The following is a 21,859-nucleotide window of genomic DNA, read 5'->3' as shown; positions in this document are numbered from 1 at the left end:
ATAGGAAGTCAGGAAATAGGTTAGTGTTTCACATGGATGAAATAACAGCGATCAGCAGCGAACAGTAGTCATATTTCCCACTGATTTCAGTGGACTGATGAAACAACTGAGACAAACCCTAAGATATGCCAGGATTTTGATAGCAACAGTTGATTTCAAATGGCATTGCACACAAATTGGAGAATATGGTCAATTCTTCACCTCTTGTTTCTCCTTGCTGCGTCTGCTTCTGAGTCTCCCCATAAGTGTCTTTGTTTCTCTTTCTTTGCCTATTTCCTTTCAGTTTGGCATGTTAGGAAAAGGAATCTGCAACAGCAGGCACATTGCATTTGGGGTGTGATTTCCAGGAAAATGGGTTTCCTTGCCATTTCCTCTTTAAGTTATCTTGCTGGGAGAAATGATTCTTTGTGGAAGACAGAATTCTAAGTTCATATTCTCAGAAGCACAGATATTATCCATGTTGTTGTTTCCATGTCATAACTGTGGTGTTTTTATAAAATTAATATCATGTCTCTTTGGTTCACTCATTTTTATGTTTCACTTCCTCAAACCATGTGACAGGAATCAGCTAGTCGTGGAAGATGTCGTAAGTTACAGGTGAACTGATGTACATGTCCATATTTAGTATCCCAGCCCAGTATTGTTTTCTTTCACTGTATCAGTGGGATGTTCTCTGCAGTTGCTTTATAAAATTTAGGAACTTGGAGATTCAGAGGACTATTTAAAGTTGTGGTTTGCAATCTTTTCACTGCCTTCCAGCCATATGTTCATCACTTAATCTAATCAGTCTCTTTACGAAACCAGTAATATGTAGCGTAAAACATAGCGATCAGTTTTTTTAGTGGAAAGGTGTAACAGTTTTACTTTGTCACCTTTATAAAAGAAAAATAAAGGAAAGCATCTGTAGTAGTTCAGCCAACGTGCATAAGAATAACAACTGTTCACGGGTGTCAACTGAAATACATTAGTGAGAATACATCTATCTATCAAAATCAACAGAATCGTAAAGACTGTAGAAATGATGGATCAGCATTTGCTGACAGATTGATCAGGAATATTGATACTTAATGAGCTAATTTTTAGAAATGGAATTATAGTAAACTGTAAATTCTTAATGTTTCATAGTGGTGCACATGACCTGCATGTTTTATACCTGTTGTCCAGAGACTATTTAAAGAACATTGTCAGCAAAATTGCAGATGCCTTTTCTGCGATGAAATCTAGCTTTCTGCTTGGTTTACAGTGCAGTTTGCTCCCTGTTGTGATTGGACTGTCTACTCTGTTCCTCAGTGTATACTTTCTCCAACAGGTTTTTGCAGGCTGCATTGGGAAGGAGATCCTCAGGTAAGAAAGAGGCAATTAAAGTTCCTAATGTTTATTTTGAAAGTGAGTCATTGAAAATGTTGTTGAAGCCTCGATATTCCTCATGACTTGTTTGTGTTCTCAAATTTGGTAGCTGAACTTGGTGATGGTCCTGCTATCTGAAAATCCAATGTGCTTACAAAGAATTTAATTGTAGGGTTTATCTTTATTGACTATTTCTTCAAGGACTACAAAGTCGATAATATTGTACGGTTTTCCCTTTCAGTGTAAATATTTTTAAATGCATGTCGGTCTTGGACACTACAAACTATGATGCAGCTTTTCAGGATAATGAACTTAGATCAGAGTTCAGAATAAGTTGAATTTTTTTGTCCCAAATCCATTGTATAGTTCTGTGTCCAACTTATTTAAATTTAGTTAGGAAATATTCTGACTTCTCTGGATTTTCTCCTTCCAAACACACACACTGTGGATAATGTTTGTGAGGGAATTTGTTCTGGTGATGTGACATTGAGTCACCGTGCCTCTCAGGAATTTGATGAAAATTGTTTCTTCTTTCAAGAGTTTCACATACATTTCCAAATTGTTATGAACTGAAATCTGCCAACTTTTTGATCTATCTTTAGATTTGATTAGCTGTTTGCAATACTTAATTCAATATCATGCACGTAACCTGAGTTATGAGCTTGGCAACACAGAAGAAATAAAATATCTTACGTTTGTGAATGTAAGTAGGAAGCATAAGATTTGTTTAATGTGATGAAACTGAGAAGTAATATAAAAAGACCATAATGGGCTAAATATGCTTTTTGAAAAATGAATGGATAGTAACTGGATACCTGGAAGGTACATTGAACTCATCTTTGATCCTTTGTCTCATTTTGGTCTTTGTATAAATTGTAATTGAATTATATTGAAAACTAATCACACCAGAATAAGAAAATTGAAAACAGCCTCACGTTATGGAGCCCAAATTTCAAAATTCAAAATGAACAAATACTGCAAATTCCAGCTTTCTAGCCATTTCTAAGTAAATTGCAGCAATGAAAAATTGGCCTTTTTTGGATTAAGTGAATGAATGATGAATAGAATTGCAGATAGCAGCAGGGAAGTATTGGAGTTGAAAGGGCAGGGATGCAAAATAAGGAAAATATTTGGACAGCTGATATTTTGTAGATAAAACAGTACATTGCTCAAATTTCAAACCATGTTTACTTTGGTATTTTTTAAATTAAAGGGGCAAGAGAAAACTTGGAAACACTAAGGATAATAAAAGATTTTATATGGTGGCAAATTAATACTAAGAGGATTATGAGGCTTAACCACTCAGAAAGGAAGGAGGCAAGCCTAAGGTTTCAACACAATAACTGAAATGTGTTTTGGCGTAATTTTCATAGAAGCTGAACATTGCAATTGCAAATTTATCAGATGTGGGAGTGGAGAACAAATGATAGGGGCCATTAATTAATAAGATGGAAAAGGTAGGCAAATCGGACATCAAAGGATATTGAGAGAAGTTGTGAAAAAACAAAGATACTGATTAAAAGTTTTCTAAATTTTGTGGAAAGAAATACTGCTCCAAAGGAGTGGAGGCAACCAAATGTGATGATCTTCTTCAAAACGAAGTCTGGATTTGATGCACATCTTTGAACTGTGGGAGTAAACTGAGCATCTGGAGGAAACCCATGCAGGCACAGGGAGAACATGCAAACTCCACTCACTCACCCGTGGCTAGAATTGAATCCATATCCCTGGCACTTAGAGGCAGCAGTGCTGCCACTGTGCCACCCTTTAGACAGGAAGCAAGGAAGTATAATGTCTGGGTCAGGAGGCAGGAGAGTAGTGATGCTTGCTTTTAGAAATGAGGATGAGCAGAGTTAGTTATAAATCAGCAACATGATCTTGTCTAGAATGAAGACCAAACTCTTTCTAAGCTGCCTCATTGTTGGAACCAACAACAATATCTGTTTCCATAGCAGTGAACAATCTATATTTGTAATAGCTTTTCTCCATCTTTCAGTCCAAAAGACCTAATAATGCCACTGTCCTGATAAAGCAGTGACTGATACAGAAAATTTGTGCCATTGGATGGAATGAATATTGATTTATTGCTATAGTTCTAATCATTAAAACTATTTGGTCTTGGATGGTTGATACTGTATTATTGTTGATGCTGCACCCATCTGGAAAAGTGGTGAGTATTTTGTCATGCTCGTAACCTGAGTCTTGCAATGGGTGAAGAAGCTCCAACAAGAGCTCAAGTGGTGACTCGCTCCTCAAAAGTGTCTGGCTTTTGTCCCTTATTCTGCAAAATATTCCTCTAATGTAAATGTTCTCATTTGACTAGAGTTTCATTGAAAAATTTTGCATTAGGCAGATTTATATTTTATATTTTAATATTACATGCTCAAAGAGTTAGTTTTATTCTATTTTTCTGAAAGTAGAATATCTGGCACTGTGATTGCTGAATCACAGGACAATGACCAGTAATTTAAAATTAAGTATTACTGAGGGTTAACTATTTTTGTAGCACTTTATTGAGTTGTATTTGCTGCTACCCAGAATGAATTAGCAATCTTTGTGGTGTGGATTTTACCTTTTTCAGCATTACTTTAATTGTAAAAGCAGTTCAAGGGGATTTCCAGTTTTCAGCATCATTGATGTCATCAGCCAGACTAGGCAGTCAATCACATTTCAGACAGCAAACCAGGAACTAAAAACACTGATCAGCCTTCGTTTTTCAGTAATTTGGCGGGCAGGAAATAAAACTGAAAATGATGTGGAGTTTCACCACCACACAGCGACATCGTACTTTACACCCTCAAAAGACGAAGCTTTTGGAGTTTTAAATCTGCTTTTTTTCACACTATAACAAGGAAGTCTTCTGAATTTCTGTTAAAAACAAAATACTGTGGATGTTGGAAATCTGAAATAACACACAATGCTGGAGAAACTCAGCAGGTCTGGCAGCACTTGTGGAGAAAGAAACAGTTGATGTTCCAAATCTGTAGGACTCTTAATCACAGAGTCACAAGGACTCAACATTAGTTCTGATTCTCGCTCCACAGATGCTGCCAGACGTGCTGAGTTTTCCCAGCATCATATCTTTTATTAATTCTCGATTTCTGTGTTTAACTGAGCATGTGCAGAGACTGGAAAGTTTCATGTTGGAATGATGGCAAACAATCTGTTTCACTGTCATTACAACTGCAACATGAGAACCACATTTTGTCTCCCACCTATTGGAGTTATTCATCTGCTGTTGGTTCTTAACTTGAATGATCTATTCTTTATAATTTGGGACACTATTTTCATTCACAGACTACAATAGTCTAAATTATCTTAAGTTTGTCTTTGGATTGACTTGGTTGCTTTAAAGAAAACCCTGTTGCTGTTCCACTTCACTAGTTGTTTTGTAGCATTTGAGGGCTGTCCCCCACGTGATTTATCTCATTGATGGATGCAGTTAATTATGACAGGAAGATTCCAGGAGAGGAAGTTAATTTATCATGGAACTTTTTTTTTGGATTAATCTATTAGTGCCTCATTTACTTTTTAAATGCTCAGTTATCATCCTAAAATCCCTGTTACGTTAGTGAAACTAAATTATTTTGTAATCGTTATTGAAACTCTTTCCCTCCAGATAATGTACTGGTGCACACTGTACTGGTATATTTCTTCGACTGAGCCTGTGCCATTAAAGACGGGGCTGTTTCCTGACTTGTTTCGCATGACTCAGTTAACTTAAATCCAGGAAACTTAATGCTATCACTAGTTGGGAGTATATTTTTAAAAATGTCAAACTGAATAATTACTGATAAGTGCAGAGTAGCTACTCAAGCCAGACAGAATTTGTATAGATATGACAGAACTGTTAGCCTTGGCTTAGTAAAACTTTCATTTGAATTAGAAATTCATCAGTTTAAGACCCACTTCAGGACTTGAGCTTGTAATTTCAGTGCAGTGTAATTTCAGTGTAATTTCCAAAGACCGAGTACCGTGTTATTGAAGGTGTTGTCTTTCAAATAAAAAATTAAACCAAGGTCCATCAGCCCTGTCAGGTAGGCCTAAAAGATTCCGTTACATTATCAAGAACTTGTGGCACTATTCAAAGAAGGTTTTACTGTTTTTCTGGAACAATATTTACATTACAACCAACACCCCTAAATTAGTTTAATGGGTAATTTATTGTAAATGCTATTTGTGGTAACTTTCTCTTCAAGTTGTCTGCTGCAGTTTTCTAAAATTGCAACTGTGACAACACTTAAGATATTTAATGGACTGTGAAGATCTTTGAGTTTGTGGAAGGCGCTGTATAAATTTGAGTTTGTTCTTAAAGGAAACCTTACTTCAATAGATTATGCTTTATCACTGAACATTTGACTATCTGTACTTTTTACACATTCCTTATAATTGACTTGTGGATTTTTACTACAACTAGAACTGCTAAAATGTTTTTTCATTTCCTGGATCCTGTAAGGTTTAATGTGCTAGCGTACAATTTAAGTGAATGTGCTGTCTGGCTTCTACAAAAAGTGTACAATGTGTGTGTGATTCACATCTGTTTGCCTAAACTTCATCACTAAATGGGCACAAGTTAACAAAATGAAATAGGACAATACAGCCAAGGTATAACAATAGGGCCATTTTAGATATAGGTTAGGTTCAAGTGCTTTGAAGGAACATTTGGTAGCACGGGAGGGAGCTTGTTCATGACAAACCCTCTCCTTAATGGACCATCAAGGTGAGTGAGAGAGTCTAGGCACCAAAAAGGATTTTGAGCTCTCTGTAGTAACTAGTAGAAAATGTCAATTTAGAAAGGAATTGAAAAAGGTTGCAAGTCTACCTAGAGGGGAAGGGGAGTAATATTGTTTATTTCTACTGCCTGCCATAGAATCATAGAATCCCTACAGTGCAGAAGGGACCATTTGGCCCATTGAGCCTGCACCCACCACAATCCTGCCTAGACCCCATCCTTGTAGCCCCACAATTATCTACCCTACTAGTCCCCCTGACACTAAGGGACAATTTTCTATGGCCAGCCAACCACCTAACCAGCACATCTTTGAGTGTGGGAGGAAACCAGAGCACGCGGAGGAAACCCACACAGACACGAGGAGAACATGCAAACTCCACACAGATAGTCACCCAAGGCCAGAATTGAACCCGGGTCCCTGGCATTTGGCAGCAGTGCTAATCACTATGCCGCCATGCTTCCTCTGTCGATTGCATGTGTAAAAGATCTCATTAAATACAATAAAATGATTTAGTTGTAAGCTGTGTTGGTTCTCAGATTTGAATGTTCTTACAAAATCAGAACATAATTAAGAATGAGGAAAACTATTCTTCCCATCTTCGGATGTCTGTTCAGAGAGACTCATGGGTCTGCCTTTTACTACATTTAACTTGTTATTAAATAATTAGAAGGCATTCAATTTTACTGTCTTGCCTGGAAGCCTACAAATTTAACCCAACTTTGCAGACAGGAGAGCTTTCTACTATTCCTAAATTTCCACTTGTTTAAGCAGATCGCCTGTCCTGATCTTCCACTTTAAATTAAAATAATCTTTTTAAATTTACCTTTTCCATGCTATTCACTATCTTACAGACTCTAAATCACCTCTGACACTTCCTTTTGAAGGCTGAAAAGTATATGATTCTCCAGTTAATCCTCATAACTCAGACTTTGAGCACATGGTTCAGCAGTGGGGCTCTTCTCTGCACTGTCTCCAATGCTTCCCATGTGTTTCCGTGATGAGGTGAACGTCATACTGTAAGTATGGTCTGACCAGAGCACACTGCAGTTTAACCGTGACTTATTCTGACTTTATATTTAATAGTTTGGCTTTATTAAGTAAGCATTTTATTTATTTTGTTGATTTCTGCTTTGTGTTGGTTGAAGATGAGCATTGATTGTCGACCTCTTCAAATTCATCATTAGCTATTTCAGCACCTTTTATAGAATACGTGTGGCCCATTTTTCTTTCCTATGTCCCTGCCAAATATTGTGTGCCATTGTTTTGTCCACTAGATTTCAACATGATTTAAATTGAAAACCATACTGATCCAGCATAAAACACCAGTCTATCACCTTTAAAGTAATAAAATGTCCCGTGGCATTTCATGGAAACATTATAAAAGAAAATTACACTGAGCTACATAAGGAGTGAAGGTCACGTGATGAAAGGCTTGTGAAAAGATAGTTTTCAGGAATGTCTTAACAGGAAAACAAGATTGAGAGGCAAAGAAGTTTCATGTGGAAACTCCAGAGCTTTGGGCTTAAGTATATGAAGCCATGCCCACCAATGGTGGAGTAATCAAAATTGGGGCTGTGCAAGAGGCCGAATAATATCCATACTTATGATGGAGGATTGTAGGGCTGGAGAACCTTAGATATGGAAGGGCTAAGTTCTGGAGGAGCTTTAAAGCAAGGATGAGAATTTTATGATGAATGCGTTGTTAAATCAGGAGCTTGGAACACTACTCAATAATTTTACCTTTGTAAAATTACATTTTTCTGACAAGAAAGGAGGAACAAGTCCAGAGAACCATGGATGACTAGAGATATTCAGGATATGATGAAAAGGAAAAGAGAAGCTTTTAGCAGGTACGAGGGGAGCAAATCAACAGAAACATTAGAATACACGAAGTGCAGGGTGGAGCATAAGAAAGCAAATAGAAAAGCAAAGAGGGATATGGAAGAGCTCTGGTAAAAGTTGGGAAAACCCAGGATATCCTATAAGTATGTCAATGGAAAGAGGATAACCAGGGAAAGGCTCATTAGGGAGAGGGGGCAATCTGTGGGTGGAGACTAAGGACATAGGTAGAGGTTTGAACGAATACTTCACATCCGTCTTCAGCTAGGAGAATGAGAAAGATATGGAACTTGAGTTTGGTGGGGTGCAGGGGGGTGGAGGCTGGACTGAGAGGTTCTTGAGCAAATTGACATAGGGAGTGGCAAGATGTTGTCAGGTTTAAAAGTGGACAAATATTCAGGACCAGATGATTTGTGTCCCAGGCTGCTGAGGCAAGGGAAGATATTGCAGGGGCTCTGACCCAAATTTTTAAATCCTCTCTGGCTACGTGGGAAGTGTCAGAAGTCAGGACAACGGCTAATGTGGTTCTGCTATTAAGGAAGGGTTGCAAAGGTAAGTCAAGGAACTACGGACCACTGAGTCTCACATCAGTGGTAGAGAACTATTGGAAAAAATTCTGGAAGAGAGAACCTATCTCCACTTGGAGAGGCAAGGCTTGATCAGGGAGAGTCAACTTGGCTTTGTCAGAGGGAGGTCATGCCTAATAGTTTTGATTGAATTTTTTTGAGAAGGTAGTTGATTTAGTTTATACAGAGTTCAGCGGAGCCTTTGACAAGGTTCCACATGACTTATAAAGAAGGCAAGTGAACATGGGATACAGGGAAATTTGATAAGATGGTTTCAAAATTGGCTTAGTTTTAGGACACAGGTGATGTCAGAAGACTGCTTTCGTAACTTGAAGCCAGTGTCCTGTGACATGCCATGGGGATCTGTGCTGGCCCCTCTATTATTTGTCAGTTACATAAATGACATAGATGGCTGGGAGCGGGGTGAAGAGAGAGAGAGAGAGGATTAATAAGTTTACTGCTGGGTAGTTAACAATGAGGTTGAGTGTCTATGGCTACAGGAAAATAGACAGGATGGTCAAATGGCCAGGTAAGTAACAAATGGAATTTAACCCTGAAAGGTATGAGGTGATACAATTTGGAAGGAGTAATTTGACAAGGAACTATTCAATCAATGGCATGACACTAGGAAGCTCTGAGGAACAAAGAGACCTTGAAGGCAGAAGGACAGTAGGGTGGTTTCTGAAAAAAAAAGGCAGTGGCGGTGGAGGATTCAGCCATTGAATGTCACTGGAGGTGGCTGCATTCTTGTTGGAGCACTTGTGTGCTTAAATATTACTAGTTACTTTTAACCAAGTCTGGATGTTTTCCAGGTCTTTTTGCATGATGGTACAGACTGCTTTAATCTTTGAGGAGTTGGGAATGGTACTCAGCACTCTGCAATCGTCGGAGAGCATCCCCAATTCTGACCTTGTAATGAAGGAGAGTTTCTTATGAAGCAACTGAAAATAGTTTTGCCTTCAGGAATTTTTATGGTGATATTCTGGATGGTTGGCCTCCAACAACTGCCACCATCATCTTTTGTGCTGATTATGAATCCAGTGAGTGGAGAGTTTCCCACCTGATTCTGATTGACTTCTGTTTTAGAAGCTCTGAATGCACACTGGTCAACTTTTGCCTTGATGTTAAGGATAGTCAGTCTTGCCTCACTACTGGATTTCAGTGTATTTGAATGAGGCTGTAATGAGGTCAGGAGGCAAGTGGCCCTGGTGGAACCCAAACTGAGTATTGATGAGCAAGTTGGTGTTTTGGAAGTGCCACTTGGTGACACCTCCATCACTTTGAAGTTGGGACAATCATTGACTGGTTTGGATTTGTTCTGCTCTTTGTGGGCAGGATATACCAGGGCAATTCCACATTTAGGTAGATGCCAGTACTGTACTGGAACAGCTTGATCAGGGAGCGGCTGGATTCTGACTGAAGATGGTTTTTACCCCAGAAAAGTCAGAGGTTGACCTGGCAATATGTTAGGTTTCTGAGTCCATGCAAACTGCTGTTTACCAAGGTGCCATTGTACAGAGAACATTCAAGTTTGTATCTGATAAATTGCGTGTAAAATGATGAAAAGCACGGGACTAATGTTCTTGCAACTATCTTGATACATTACTCTTTTTGAATTGGACACCAGAATTAGTCTTTTATTTAACACGTTTCTGTTGGATCTTGTATTACTTCCCAAAAACGACATAGAGACAATTTTTCACATTTTCACTTTGATTTCCATTTGGCAGCAGTTTAACTAAATTTTTTGCAACCTTGCACTAAACTGCATTACTCATAGTAATTCTAGTTCTCTTTCCCTCCTTTGCTTTTATGTAGAGGCATTGAATACAAAAGCAACAAAGTTAGTCTAAACCGTTAAAATCTGGTTAGATTTCATCTATAATTTGGATTAAATTCTGAATACCACACATGAGAATGTCAGTGCCTTGGAGAGGGGATACCAGGGATGAGATTCCTTTGATTATGTGGAGAGACTAAAAAAGATTGGATTTTGCTCATTAAAGTGGAGGATAAGTAGATGTTCAAAATTATTTGAGGTTTTGAAAGAATAAAAAAAAAGAGATTTTCTATAGGTGAGTCAGTAACCGGAGGAGGTAGTTTTAACGTACTTAGCAAAAGGAACAGAAGCGAAGAGGAGAATATTTTTAATGTAGCAAATTGTGATCTGGAATGTGCATTGCCTGAGGATGCAGATTCTGTTAATAACCCTTGAAAGTGAATTGGATGTATCCTTAAAAATGGAAAAAAATGCAAAGTTATGGGGAAAGAGCAGAGGTTTGAGACTAATTGGGTTGCCCTTGAAAGGTTAGGGAGAGAAGTGATGAGCCAAATGACCACCACTATGCCTTATTAAGAACATAAGAACATAAGAAATAGGAGCAGGAGTAGGCCATCTAGCCCTTCGAGCCTGCCCCGCCATTCAATAAGATCATGACTGATCTGTCGTGGCTCAGTTCCACTTTCCTGCCCTCTCCCCATAACCCTTAATCCCCTCTCTTATCAAGAACCCATCAACCCGCTTCTTAAAAATATTCAGCGAGGCAGCCTCCACCACTTCAACGGGCAGAGAATTCCAGAGATTCACCACCCTTTGAGTGAAGAAGTTCCTCCTCAACTCCGTTCTAAACCGCCTCCCCTTTATCTTGAGGCTGTGCCCCCTAGGCCTACTGTCTTTTGAGCGGGAAGAGTCTCTCCACCTCTATCCTATCCATCCCATTCATCATCTTATACGTCTCAGTGAGATCTCCCCTCATTCTTCTAAACTCTAACGAGTACAAGCCTAGTTTATTCAGCCTCTCCTCATAGCTCAACCCCCTCAACTCCGGTATCAGCCTAGTAAACCTCCTCTGCACTCCCTCCAAGGTCAAAATATCCTTGCGTAAGTACGGCGCCCAAAACTGCACACAGTACTCCAGCTGCGGCCTCACCAATGCCCTATACAGCTGCAGCAAGACCTCCCTACTTTTATATTCTAGACTTGTTTCTTGATTTTGTTTTAAATTGTATTTCAAGAACTTCAGATACTATACATAGCATCACATTATGCAGAGAATAACAAAATTATTTCTTGATCTACATTGCACATTTTTATTTGTTTGGCAGATGTAGTTTTGATTTCAGTAGCTTTTTTCACTAACTGGTGACCAGAACTCGACTCATTTAGTAAAAGTATACTGCATATGTTCTAATTTATACCTTTTGCGATTTGATTCTATTATCATTGCAGTTCTTGCTGCTTCTGCAGTTCTATTTATTGGTGTGCTTTCTCTAACTAAAAGTACTTTTGTATAGATGCATGCTAAATATTTGTCACTTTAGTTCTCTACTCCATGACCCCTCCTTCCCATCATAGCTGAAGTTTTAGAATCCATGATCACTTCTTCTCCTGTTAAGCTCTTCTCTCTTTGGCAAACCTGAGAATTATTGTAACACAGGATATCAAGCTGCTTTCCAGTTGGAAATTTATCTTTAGTAGTCTTTTAAATTGTGATTGCATCTAATGCGATAGTTCCAAGTAGTTGTAGTTCTGTGTAACCTAGAAAAGCAAAATCACTTAGCTTCAAACAATTCAGTACAAATGCAGAACTATTTTATTCACTCCACCTCTACTGAGCAAGTGGTATTATAATTGAATGCCAAGATAAAGTACTACTTATACAAATTCTGGAAAGTGAATCATTATTGAAATTCAAGAATTTAAAATCCTACATCTGTCTACAGAGCCAACTTTTATCAGCTCATTCACTTTTTTTTGGCTCACTTTTGCACACTGATGCAGTGAGCTGAATCTCATTCTTTTTATTGAATCTAGTCTTTAATGATCAGAAGAACACATTGTATTGAAAAAGAGCAATAAAATTTAAAATACATTACTTACTGTATGTTTGTGAAAAGCCTTTTGCATCTTAAATTCTCTATGTCCATGTTTATAAAGGATAGTCTTTGTAAACTTGTGATGGTGTTGCAGCATCCAAGTTTTGCTTCTTCCGTTTCCTCAAAACTACAGTGAAACTACTGTGGTTCAACCAACTTCCCTTTCTGCTTCCAAATTGCTATACGTTTTGCTGTTTTATGATAAATAAATAATGCATAGATTTTATAAAATTACGGGCAGGTTTTTGGACAGGGAACATTAAGTTATGTCTATGTGACCTCTTAAGTCTATTGGCCATAACTTCATGTATGTAATGTTACAGAATTGACTAGTAATTTTATGAATGTTTTAAGTATTGTTACAGCGTTTTGGGTAATAATTGAAAACATACGATCTCTAGTGATAAACGCCTTGGATACAGGGCCATTGGTTACAGTGATTACTAATTCTGCTTGTATTTCAAGACCTACTTCATGGTGATAACATTTTGCATTCCACAATTTAATCAATTTTTCTATGACAGTGAAGAGTCAGTGGCTTTGCTTATAATAATCCCCATAATAAATTTTATAATGACTGAATAAATCAAAATTTTCTTATGACATGAGATTCTGGAATTTTTACTAATGTTTTAAGAATAGCATTCCAAGATTCTGTCCATCTTGGTGATAATTAAGGACCACAATGACCAGGTAGATCAAGAAAAGTGGAAATTAACATCAGCCAGAATGATTGACTGATGACTGGCCTTTTAGTGATTTGAAAGAAATGTCTCTATATGGATAATGGATCAGGCCCAGATGTAATATTCCATGTTATCAAAAAACCTGTACTGACACTTGGGTGTCCCAAGTTCATGGATGAAAAGCAATCACATGGGTCTTGGGTGAGTGATTGCCATCAAAAGGTGGAAAAGGGAGAAAAATTGAATGTGAAAAGTAAGCTTGGGGATTTTTGGTGTCATATTATCCGTAGTATTAAACATCTCTCTCCAGAAAAAAATTGTTTTATTTTTCAACTTCGCTTGCAGAAAAGCAAGGTCCGGAACGGAAACGAGCGAAGAAGGAGGCTGGAGTCAGAAAGTTTGGATTGTTTGGGGCAGGAATAAGAGCGGGCTGTCCACTTTCAGAACGACAACAAGTTGCTTTGCTGATGCAAATGACGGCAGAAGAATCAGCAAATAGTCCAGGTCAGGTTTCCTAAATGTGGTTTTTTGAAAAGGATATTGGGGGTGAGGAATTGAAGAGGATGTTTTTTTCCAGTGCATTTGTATTCATTTCATCAGTTTAAAATCTCTCTCTTCCATCCTTTGCATTGCCACACATAAGATTGTGGTTGTGTGCCTTTAAAAGCCACCTGTTAGGATCCCAGTTGATGTTAAAACTGGACAGGAAGATGCCAGAATGTAACTCTGGCTCAAAAGATCATAACTTATATAAAATGTGAAGGAATAATATCTCAGGACCACTAATTAGTTTTAACAACAAGGAAGCACATTGATTAAGTATGAAAAGACTGGGTTACTCCTTTACTTCCCCTTAGCATAAATAAGCTACCATGACTTCTGTAACACAACATTCCTTTAAATACACAGGATGGCTGTTGTCAAACACACTCTCCACTCTGAACCTTAAGAGACTGTCTGTGGATTTCTCCTTGGAATCGCCCAAATCACAAGCCATTTTCCAAATGCTTCATACAAAAAGCATGCTTCAAAATCTTTTTTCACAATATTGCTTTCCATTAGTGGCTTGCATTCCAAAACCCGGTCCAGGTTTTCCAAGTGACTCTTTCAAACAAAGCTTCTGCTCCACTTTTAACAATGAATCCATATCCCAGGTTTTACCACCCCCCCCCATAGAATTTGTTTTGTTGTAAAAACTGTTCGTAACATCTTACCAGACTCTGTTAAGATTGTATCAAACTTTTGATTTACCTCTAAAGTCAGCTTTTCCACTTTAGATCTGGTTACTGCAACTGTCTTTTTAACTCAGAGCACTTTTTAAAAATATTTCTCCTTGAATTCCCCTAACCAATACCTGTTAGTCTCTATTCTCTTAACTTTAATCTTAAGACAGTTTTTTATGTCTCAGTTACTTGGATAGTATCTAGTTCTTTGGGAAACCTACCTCTTTGCAGCTCTCTTGCCCTGTCCAGCCTGACTTCTGGCAGAGTTGAGCGATGTTCATTCCCCTGTATCTACCTTAACTGCAATCAAATCTGGCAGAACTAAGAACAAAAAGTTTAAAGTCTATTTATTAGTCAGAAGTAAGGCTTACATTAACACTAATGTAGTTACTGTGAAATTCCCCTAGTCACCACAGTCCGGTGCCTGTTCGGGTCAATATGCCTAATCAGTATGCCTTTCAGAATATGGGAGGAAACAGGACCATCCCAAGGAAACCCACGCAGACACAGGGAGAACGTGCAAACTCCACACTATGACCCAAGCCGGGAATCGAACCCGGGTTCCTAGTGCTGTGAAACAGCAGTGCTAACCACTGTGCTACCTTGCTGCCCAAAAAACCACTACCTTAAAAGATCCCCGGTTGCCAAGCAACCACTGCTACTTCTAATTACTCTTAACGCTGTAACCCCCTCTAAATACAATAGAAACACAGTTGGAATTGAAACCAACTCCCACATATTAAACAGCTTTGTCCAGCATGAATCTAGTTTTAGCTTCAACCCTTCCAGACACAGACATTAAATTTAGCCCACTTAAAATTATACCTTATTTCTAATGTTTACCAATACAAATATTGTGTGGCTATAGTGGTGCAGCAGGCATCCACTTGATCTACACAACCAGTAATGCAATTGCTGAAAATCAAACAAAAGGGAAAAAAATACATCTGAAATGCAGAATTGAAATGTGAGGCATAACCATCATCATTATCCTCATACAAGTAGAGATGGTGCAAATACCTGTAGCTCCCTCCAAATCTCTCTGCAGAGACCTAAAGTACTTTGAATGAGGCAGTCATTTACTCGTACTACTTCCAATGTGGCATATTGCAATTCATTGCTCATGATGCAGCTTCCAGTCTATTGGTTGAGACTAGATGATTGCTCAATTAATCATCTCCACTGTTCACAAGCATGCCCTAAGCTCCCCTTAGTTTTTTATCTCCATCGCCCTTGGTCCTTAGTTTTGATCTTTAATGATGTTTCAGTGAGCTCAAGAGATACCAGATGCAGGCATGCAGGTTTAAAAGATGGATGTTTTGATAAACTTAAATTAATTTAGCTGCATGCAGCCTCATTTCCATTAACCATTTTAATTGACAGTTTAGTCAGTTTAAGCATCGGGCAAAGACTCAGCCACTGAAACAGCAAATAATATCAAAGCTTATTGAATATAAACAAATTAAAACAACACTTATTTGTTAGCTGAAGATTTGCTGTATGAACTAAAGATGTATCAGTTAATTAATTGAAAAAAACAAAAGCACACTTATCAATCAAACGCTACAGACATCTTCAAATGAATGGCCAATCCAGAAGAAACTACAGAAAAACAATCTTATATGCTAAAGTAAACTGCGCTATCTGGGATCCACTCTTATGGGAATTCTGTCTCTATCCTCAGGCCCAGTGCTTTACAACTGATCCCTGCACTGACAGGAACTCATTCTGCCCCCTCCCCCAAACCCTCTATGTAATTCTAGCATCACCCTACCATAGCATTCTGTTGTTGCTAGTAGTCAATTGGTTAATAATGTAAGGATAAATTTCACCAAATCTAGCCATTTTCACAAGAATCTCTTGAATCTAAGATGGTGGATTATTTCAAGGTGGATTCTTTGTCTTAATGTTGCATAAATGTCCTATTCATTATGTCAGCACTGAACCTATCAATACATCTGGCATCCCTTGAGCTCATTGAAACATCATAAAAGGTCAAAATTAAGGACCAAGGGCGATGGAGATAAAAAGCTAAGGGGAGCTTAGGGCATGCTTGTGAACAGAGTGGAGATGATTAACTGAGCAATCATCTAGTCTGAACCAATTGAGTGGAAACTGCGTCATGAACACTGAATTGCAATATGCCACATTGGAAGTAGTACGAGTAAGTGACTGCCTCACTCAGAAAGTACTTTAGATCTCTGCAGAGAGATTTGGAGGGAGCTATAGGTATTTGCACCAACTCTACTTGTGTGAGGATAATGATGATGGTTATGCCTGACACTTCAATTCTGCTCTTCACAAAAGTATTTTTTTCCCTTTTTGATTTTCAGCAGTTGCACTACTGGTTGCGTAGATCAACTGGATGCCTGCTGCACCACAACAGCCACACAATTGGTAAAAATTAGAAATAAGGTATAATTAAGTGGGCTAAATTTAATGTTTCTGTGTTCTAATAAGGGACCCAATAGTACATGGTGTAAATTCCTTTTTCAGCTGCTGTTGCAGCATTTTTGAGTTGCAGACTTTAACTCTAACAGAAGAACATTAGTAGGAAATATCAAAATAAATGTAATATGCCTCCTAATTATTTAAATATTAATTGCTTATCCTTTAAAGAGAAATTGAGGTATTCTAATACAATCATCTGATCCAGTTGGCCACTATTTCACTGTGATGTTAACTTAGCTTGTTGGAAATGGTAAGCAACGTCAGCGTTGTTTCTTTTCTGATCACTTGTCAGTACAAAATGGCAATTTGACTTAGTTGGTTTAATGCAGGATATACATTTGTAAAAGAAACCCTTAAAATAAAATGGTCAAGTTAAGCACAGGATAATAAAATCTAAATTATGGGCCACTTCTCTACAGTTCAGAATTTTGGACTATTCAATTTTTCCCCTCCATTTTTCTTCCTTCTCCCTTCTACCCTACACTTGTTTCAAATAGCATTTGATCAAGGACTGCACTTCAAACCTTTTGAGCAGATCATGAACCATCTTAAGCTAAACATTGGACGTTATTGCAAGAGCTCTGTTGTCTACATTATTTTTCACAAGCAGCTGCTGTCAAATTAAGACTTGTAGTTGACGTGAGTTGCGTCCTGTTGTGTCACACATGAAGTTATATTTCCAGATCATTTCAATAATAAAATCAAATTATTGAACATTAGAATTGCAGCAAATTGTTTGGAGTAATGTACAACTGTTAACACATCAAAGGCCTTAGAAAGCAAAATGTAACAGACTCTGCAAGCTGGATCCATAATACCTTGTCTGCAATATGGGCATCCCATTACTTCAGTCACTTTTTATTCTCTTGATTCTTTCTGTTTATTCCTTTCGCTAGGGGATTTTCACAGTAATTTCACTGCAGTGTTAATGTAAGCCTACTTGTGACACCAATAAATAAATTTTAAATTCAGCTGTACCACACTTTCATTTCTGTCTCGTCAAATACTTGTTTTATTGCTCTGTCACCATTTGTTGAAATGTGGATTCCACTCTTTGATTTGTCACTCACCCTCGTACTCATTCTCATATCTGCTATTACTTCCAGTGTTCATCTTCTCTATGAAACCATCTCCTGTTCCTTTGATCTTTTTCCCACTAAATCCAAGTCGCTCAATGTTCTACCTGATACCAATGCTAGATAATGTTGCAAATGGCTTCCCCTCTTCAGGCACCTGCCCACTTGCTTTCAAAATTATCATTGTTTGGGCTCACCTCATGCCCTTCACAAACACTTCTGACAAGAAATAGAAAAAAGATTGCTTGTTATGTTTTGGGTCTACTCTACACCTCATCAGGATTAAATGTAGTTAAATCACTCAGGCAAGCACAATACATTGTGCAACCCATGAGGGTGACTAAACAATTAAAATGGACAATCATATTTTTCATCATTGTTATCCAAAAGATTAAAAATGTTTATAACACTCAATATAACTAGTCCACAGATAACCAAAAAGTTATATTTTGCACAGATCGTACACCAAAGCATCCCTCGCAGTCGATTCTTGGACAAAAGAGAACACCAAGTTCTGCCTCCAAAACCAAAGACAAAGTAAATAAAAGGAATGAACGTGGAGAGACACGACTTCACAGAGCTGCCATCCGGGGAGATGCACGACGGATAAAAGAACTCATTAGTGAAGGTGCTGATGTAAACGTGAAAGACTTTGCAGGTATTGTGACCATGAAATGAGCAATCACTGTTTTTTGAAAAATTTATCATAAGCAAAATGATATCAAATTAGCAATGCAGCAATTTCCTGTCTGCTTGTCACTCATATTTGTAAACAGTAGAGAGAGCAAATGGTAGAAAGGTGGAAAATGTTTTCTACTGAATCAAATAAATGACTCATCTTTTTTACCTTTATAAAACATTCACTTGGCCTCAATTGGAGTATTGTATCCAATTCTGGGAGTGGAACTTGAGACAGCATGAGAAGGCTTTGGGGACGATTTACAAGAATGGTTCCAGGGGTGAGAGACTTCAATTATGTGGATATGTTGTGGGTGGGAGAGGGAATAGTTTTGTTCACATTGGAAAGGGTTGGGAGGAGATTTGATAGAGGTGTTTGGAATTATGAGGGTTCTGTATAGAATAGATGAAAAACCTCTGTTTCCATTAACAGGCATGGCGACTAGAAGACATGGATTTGGAGTGATTGGGAGGTGGCAAGAGTAGCAACTTATAATGCAGCAGGTCGTTATAATCTGGAATGCATTGTGAGGTGGATGAATCATGGATTTAAAGGGAACATTAGATAAAAATCTAAAGGAGATAAAAACTGTAGGGCTACAGGAAAAGGCATGGGAGTGGGATGAGCTAAAATTGCTCTTGCAGAGAACTGGTACAGAAATGATGGGTAAATGACTTCTTTCTGTGCTATTACCATTCTGAATCTGCAATTCCAAATGGTTTTCAGTTATTGAAATATTTCTACAGCTGAGATAACAGTGGCAGATAATCGCTTCTATGGTCTATACTTTACTGGTTCAGAATTAATATAAGGAACATTTTAGTAGATATGCAATAGGATAATCTGCGGAAGGAACATTGAATCCCTTTAGTTTAAACACCACCCTTGGGATTTCAACTGATAATTAGCAGGCGACACACTGCAAATTTGTGTCCACAGTACTTCATGGCAGCATCAGGTATCACATGAGCTCTTGACAAACATTAGTATCAGGAATTAATTTGACAATTTAACAATGTTTGTCAATTCTGCTGATGTGAGGGAATCCTCAAGTGACAATATGTAGACTATGAGCCAAATCTGCATTTAGAATATAAAACAAAATACTGGAATCATCAGGTTAGGCAGCATTTATGGAAAGAGAAAAAGTTTGGTTAGTATTTAAGATCTGTGACCTTCCATTAGAACTGGAAAAGTTAAGAGATATAAGCTTTAAGCAAGTGTGAGTATGGGGAACAAAAAGGGTGCAAGGTAAGGAGAAGTAATTGGCAAAAGAGTTGGTGATGCAAGGTGAAAGATGCAAGGTATGGGACAAGTAGAGAAACAAAAGATGTGCCTAGAGGAGATGTGAAAGGCAGAGTCATGAACAATTATGGTCCAAATGCAAAAAGTTTTTTTTAAAAAAAGAGTAAAACCTAAATCTACAAAAAGGGGCAATAAAATGGGGCAAAGTTATAGTCTGAAATTGTTGAATCATTGTTCTAAAATGCCTAATTAAAGGTCAGGTGCTGTTCATTGAATTTGTGTTTTGTTTGTGCAGAACTGCATTTAGATGCTCAGGGCACAGTGGTACTCATCACTGTGGTCAAATAGATTCAAACTGCGCTTTTAACTTTGATCATGTGCTTCCAAACACACTCATTTGGGGCAAGTATTCTACTGCTATGCTACCAAACTGTTGCCTTTGTTTTACTGGCTAAATTTTCAGGTGCTGGAAATAAAATTAATCTATTCATAGTTGCATGTTATTGAGATTGGAATGAACTGTTCAGCAAAATAACAATATATTGTTGAAAATACATGAACACTATAACTGCCATGAAGTAAAATGTGTTGAGATGCTGAGCAAAGAAATATTTGTCATCAGAATATTTAAGACTTGGTTTTGATTGCACTGTATTTTCAGGATGGACTGCACTCCATGAAGCATGTAATAGAGGCTACTATGATGTTGCTAAGCAACTCCTAGCAGCAGGTGCGGAAGTCAATACAAAAGGCTTGGACGATGACACACCTCTCCATGATGCAGCTAATAATGGCCACCGAAAGGTCTGTTCAAGTTGTTCTTGTGTTTAAAGCTGTGTTCTTTGAATTGGAGTAATGCATCAGTTATCCACGTAGAACACCTGATAGCAGTAATTCCAGCTCTAGAAAGAATGGTGTTTCCCATGCAGAATCCTTTCATTTTTTCGCTGGAGGTTTTCTACAGCGTGTGCATTTCCATATTTATTCCTACAATAAAAGGGGACCACAAGTTGACATTTTGTTTTTTAAGGTCCTATTTGTGAGACTTTGTAACCTTCTAATAGAACTCAAAACTACACTTCCCATCCATTATTTCACATCAGGTTTTCAACATAAATGCCGTCTTCAAGGCACTAATGGAGCATAAAGCACTATATCAGCTATGGGTCACAGTAACGGTCCCACTCCATGAGCCTGAAAATTGTGAATTCATGGATCACTGCAGAAACATGAGCACAAAGTCCAAACTGACATTAGCAGGGAAGGTGCTGAAGGAGTTTGCCCATGTCAAAGGTGCCATCTTTCAGATGAGATGTTAAACCTTTCTGCACCTGAGGGGAATGTTAGAAGAACAGGAAAATTTTCCCAGTATTCTTGGCCAATATGTATCAGTCAAACAGGTTATTTAGTCATTATCGTATTACTGTTTCTACATTGCAAAAGCAACCACGTTTAAAAGAACTTAATTGCCTATAAAGCACTTTGGAATTTTCAGAGGCTGTGAAAGTCTCTATGTAGATGTTCTCTTTTTAAGTATAAAAATTACATAGATATTTCCTTTCATAACATTACGTTCAAAAAATATTCTTGTCAGGTTGGACAAAGGAGCTGCAATGGTGTTACTTATATAGTCACTGAATATATTTAAGAAGGAAATAGATTTCTAGATTCCAGAAGGTGTCAAGGGAAATGGAGAATGTGTGGGAGTATGATTTGAGATGGAAGAATGGCCACAATCATATTAAAAAGTGGAACAGGTTTGAATGGCTAAATTCTCTGTTTCTATGTAAATATTATCATTTAACAGATTTTCATATCTCCAGTTATTAATGTAAAGCCTCTGAAATTGAGATTAGGTGAAGTGATCAAGAGAAATTGGCTTAAAACAGAATCAGGGTAAATATAAATGGAAATATTTCATGCTGGAGGAGAGTTCAAAGTAGTAATACTCCAGGATTCAGTCGTTAAAATAAATGACTTTTTCTCATCCAACTTTGTACATATTGGTAAAATTAGAGGAAGAGCAAAGAAAGAATGAAAGTAAAATCGGTGTTAGTAATGTTCTAGGAAACTGGGCCAGTATGATGTAATTTAATGTAGGCACGTGAATTAACATCTGACTGAGGAGCTAAAGTAAT

At 37.8% G+C, this 21,859-nt stretch overlaps 1 protein-coding gene across 1 annotated transcript in view; it reads left to right on the top strand.

Annotated features, from left to right (window-relative positions):
- The window catches only part of ankrd11 (ankyrin repeat domain 11), a 218,199-nt gene that overhangs the window by 144,152 nt on the left and 52,188 nt on the right, over positions 1-21,859 (top strand). Inside the window, exons 5-7 of the mRNA XM_080186859.1 lie at positions 13,393-13,551; positions 18,255-18,455; positions 20,383-20,525. Of these exons, the coding sequence (XP_080042985.1) occupies positions 13,393-13,551; positions 18,255-18,455; positions 20,383-20,525 (503 nt within the window). The remainder of the gene's footprint in view (positions 1-13,392; positions 13,552-18,254; positions 18,456-20,382; positions 20,526-21,859) is intronic.

This window comes from Carcharhinus amblyrhynchos, chromosome 4 (genome assembly GCF_965287045.1).
Source record: "Carcharhinus amblyrhynchos chromosome 4, sCarAmb.v2.hapA, whole genome shotgun sequence".
Lineage (NCBI taxonomy): Eukaryota > Metazoa > Chordata > Chondrichthyes > Carcharhiniformes > Carcharhinidae > Carcharhinus > Carcharhinus amblyrhynchos.
Note: the sequence above shows the minus strand (reverse complement) of the source record. Positions and strands in the feature narration are given on the sequence as shown.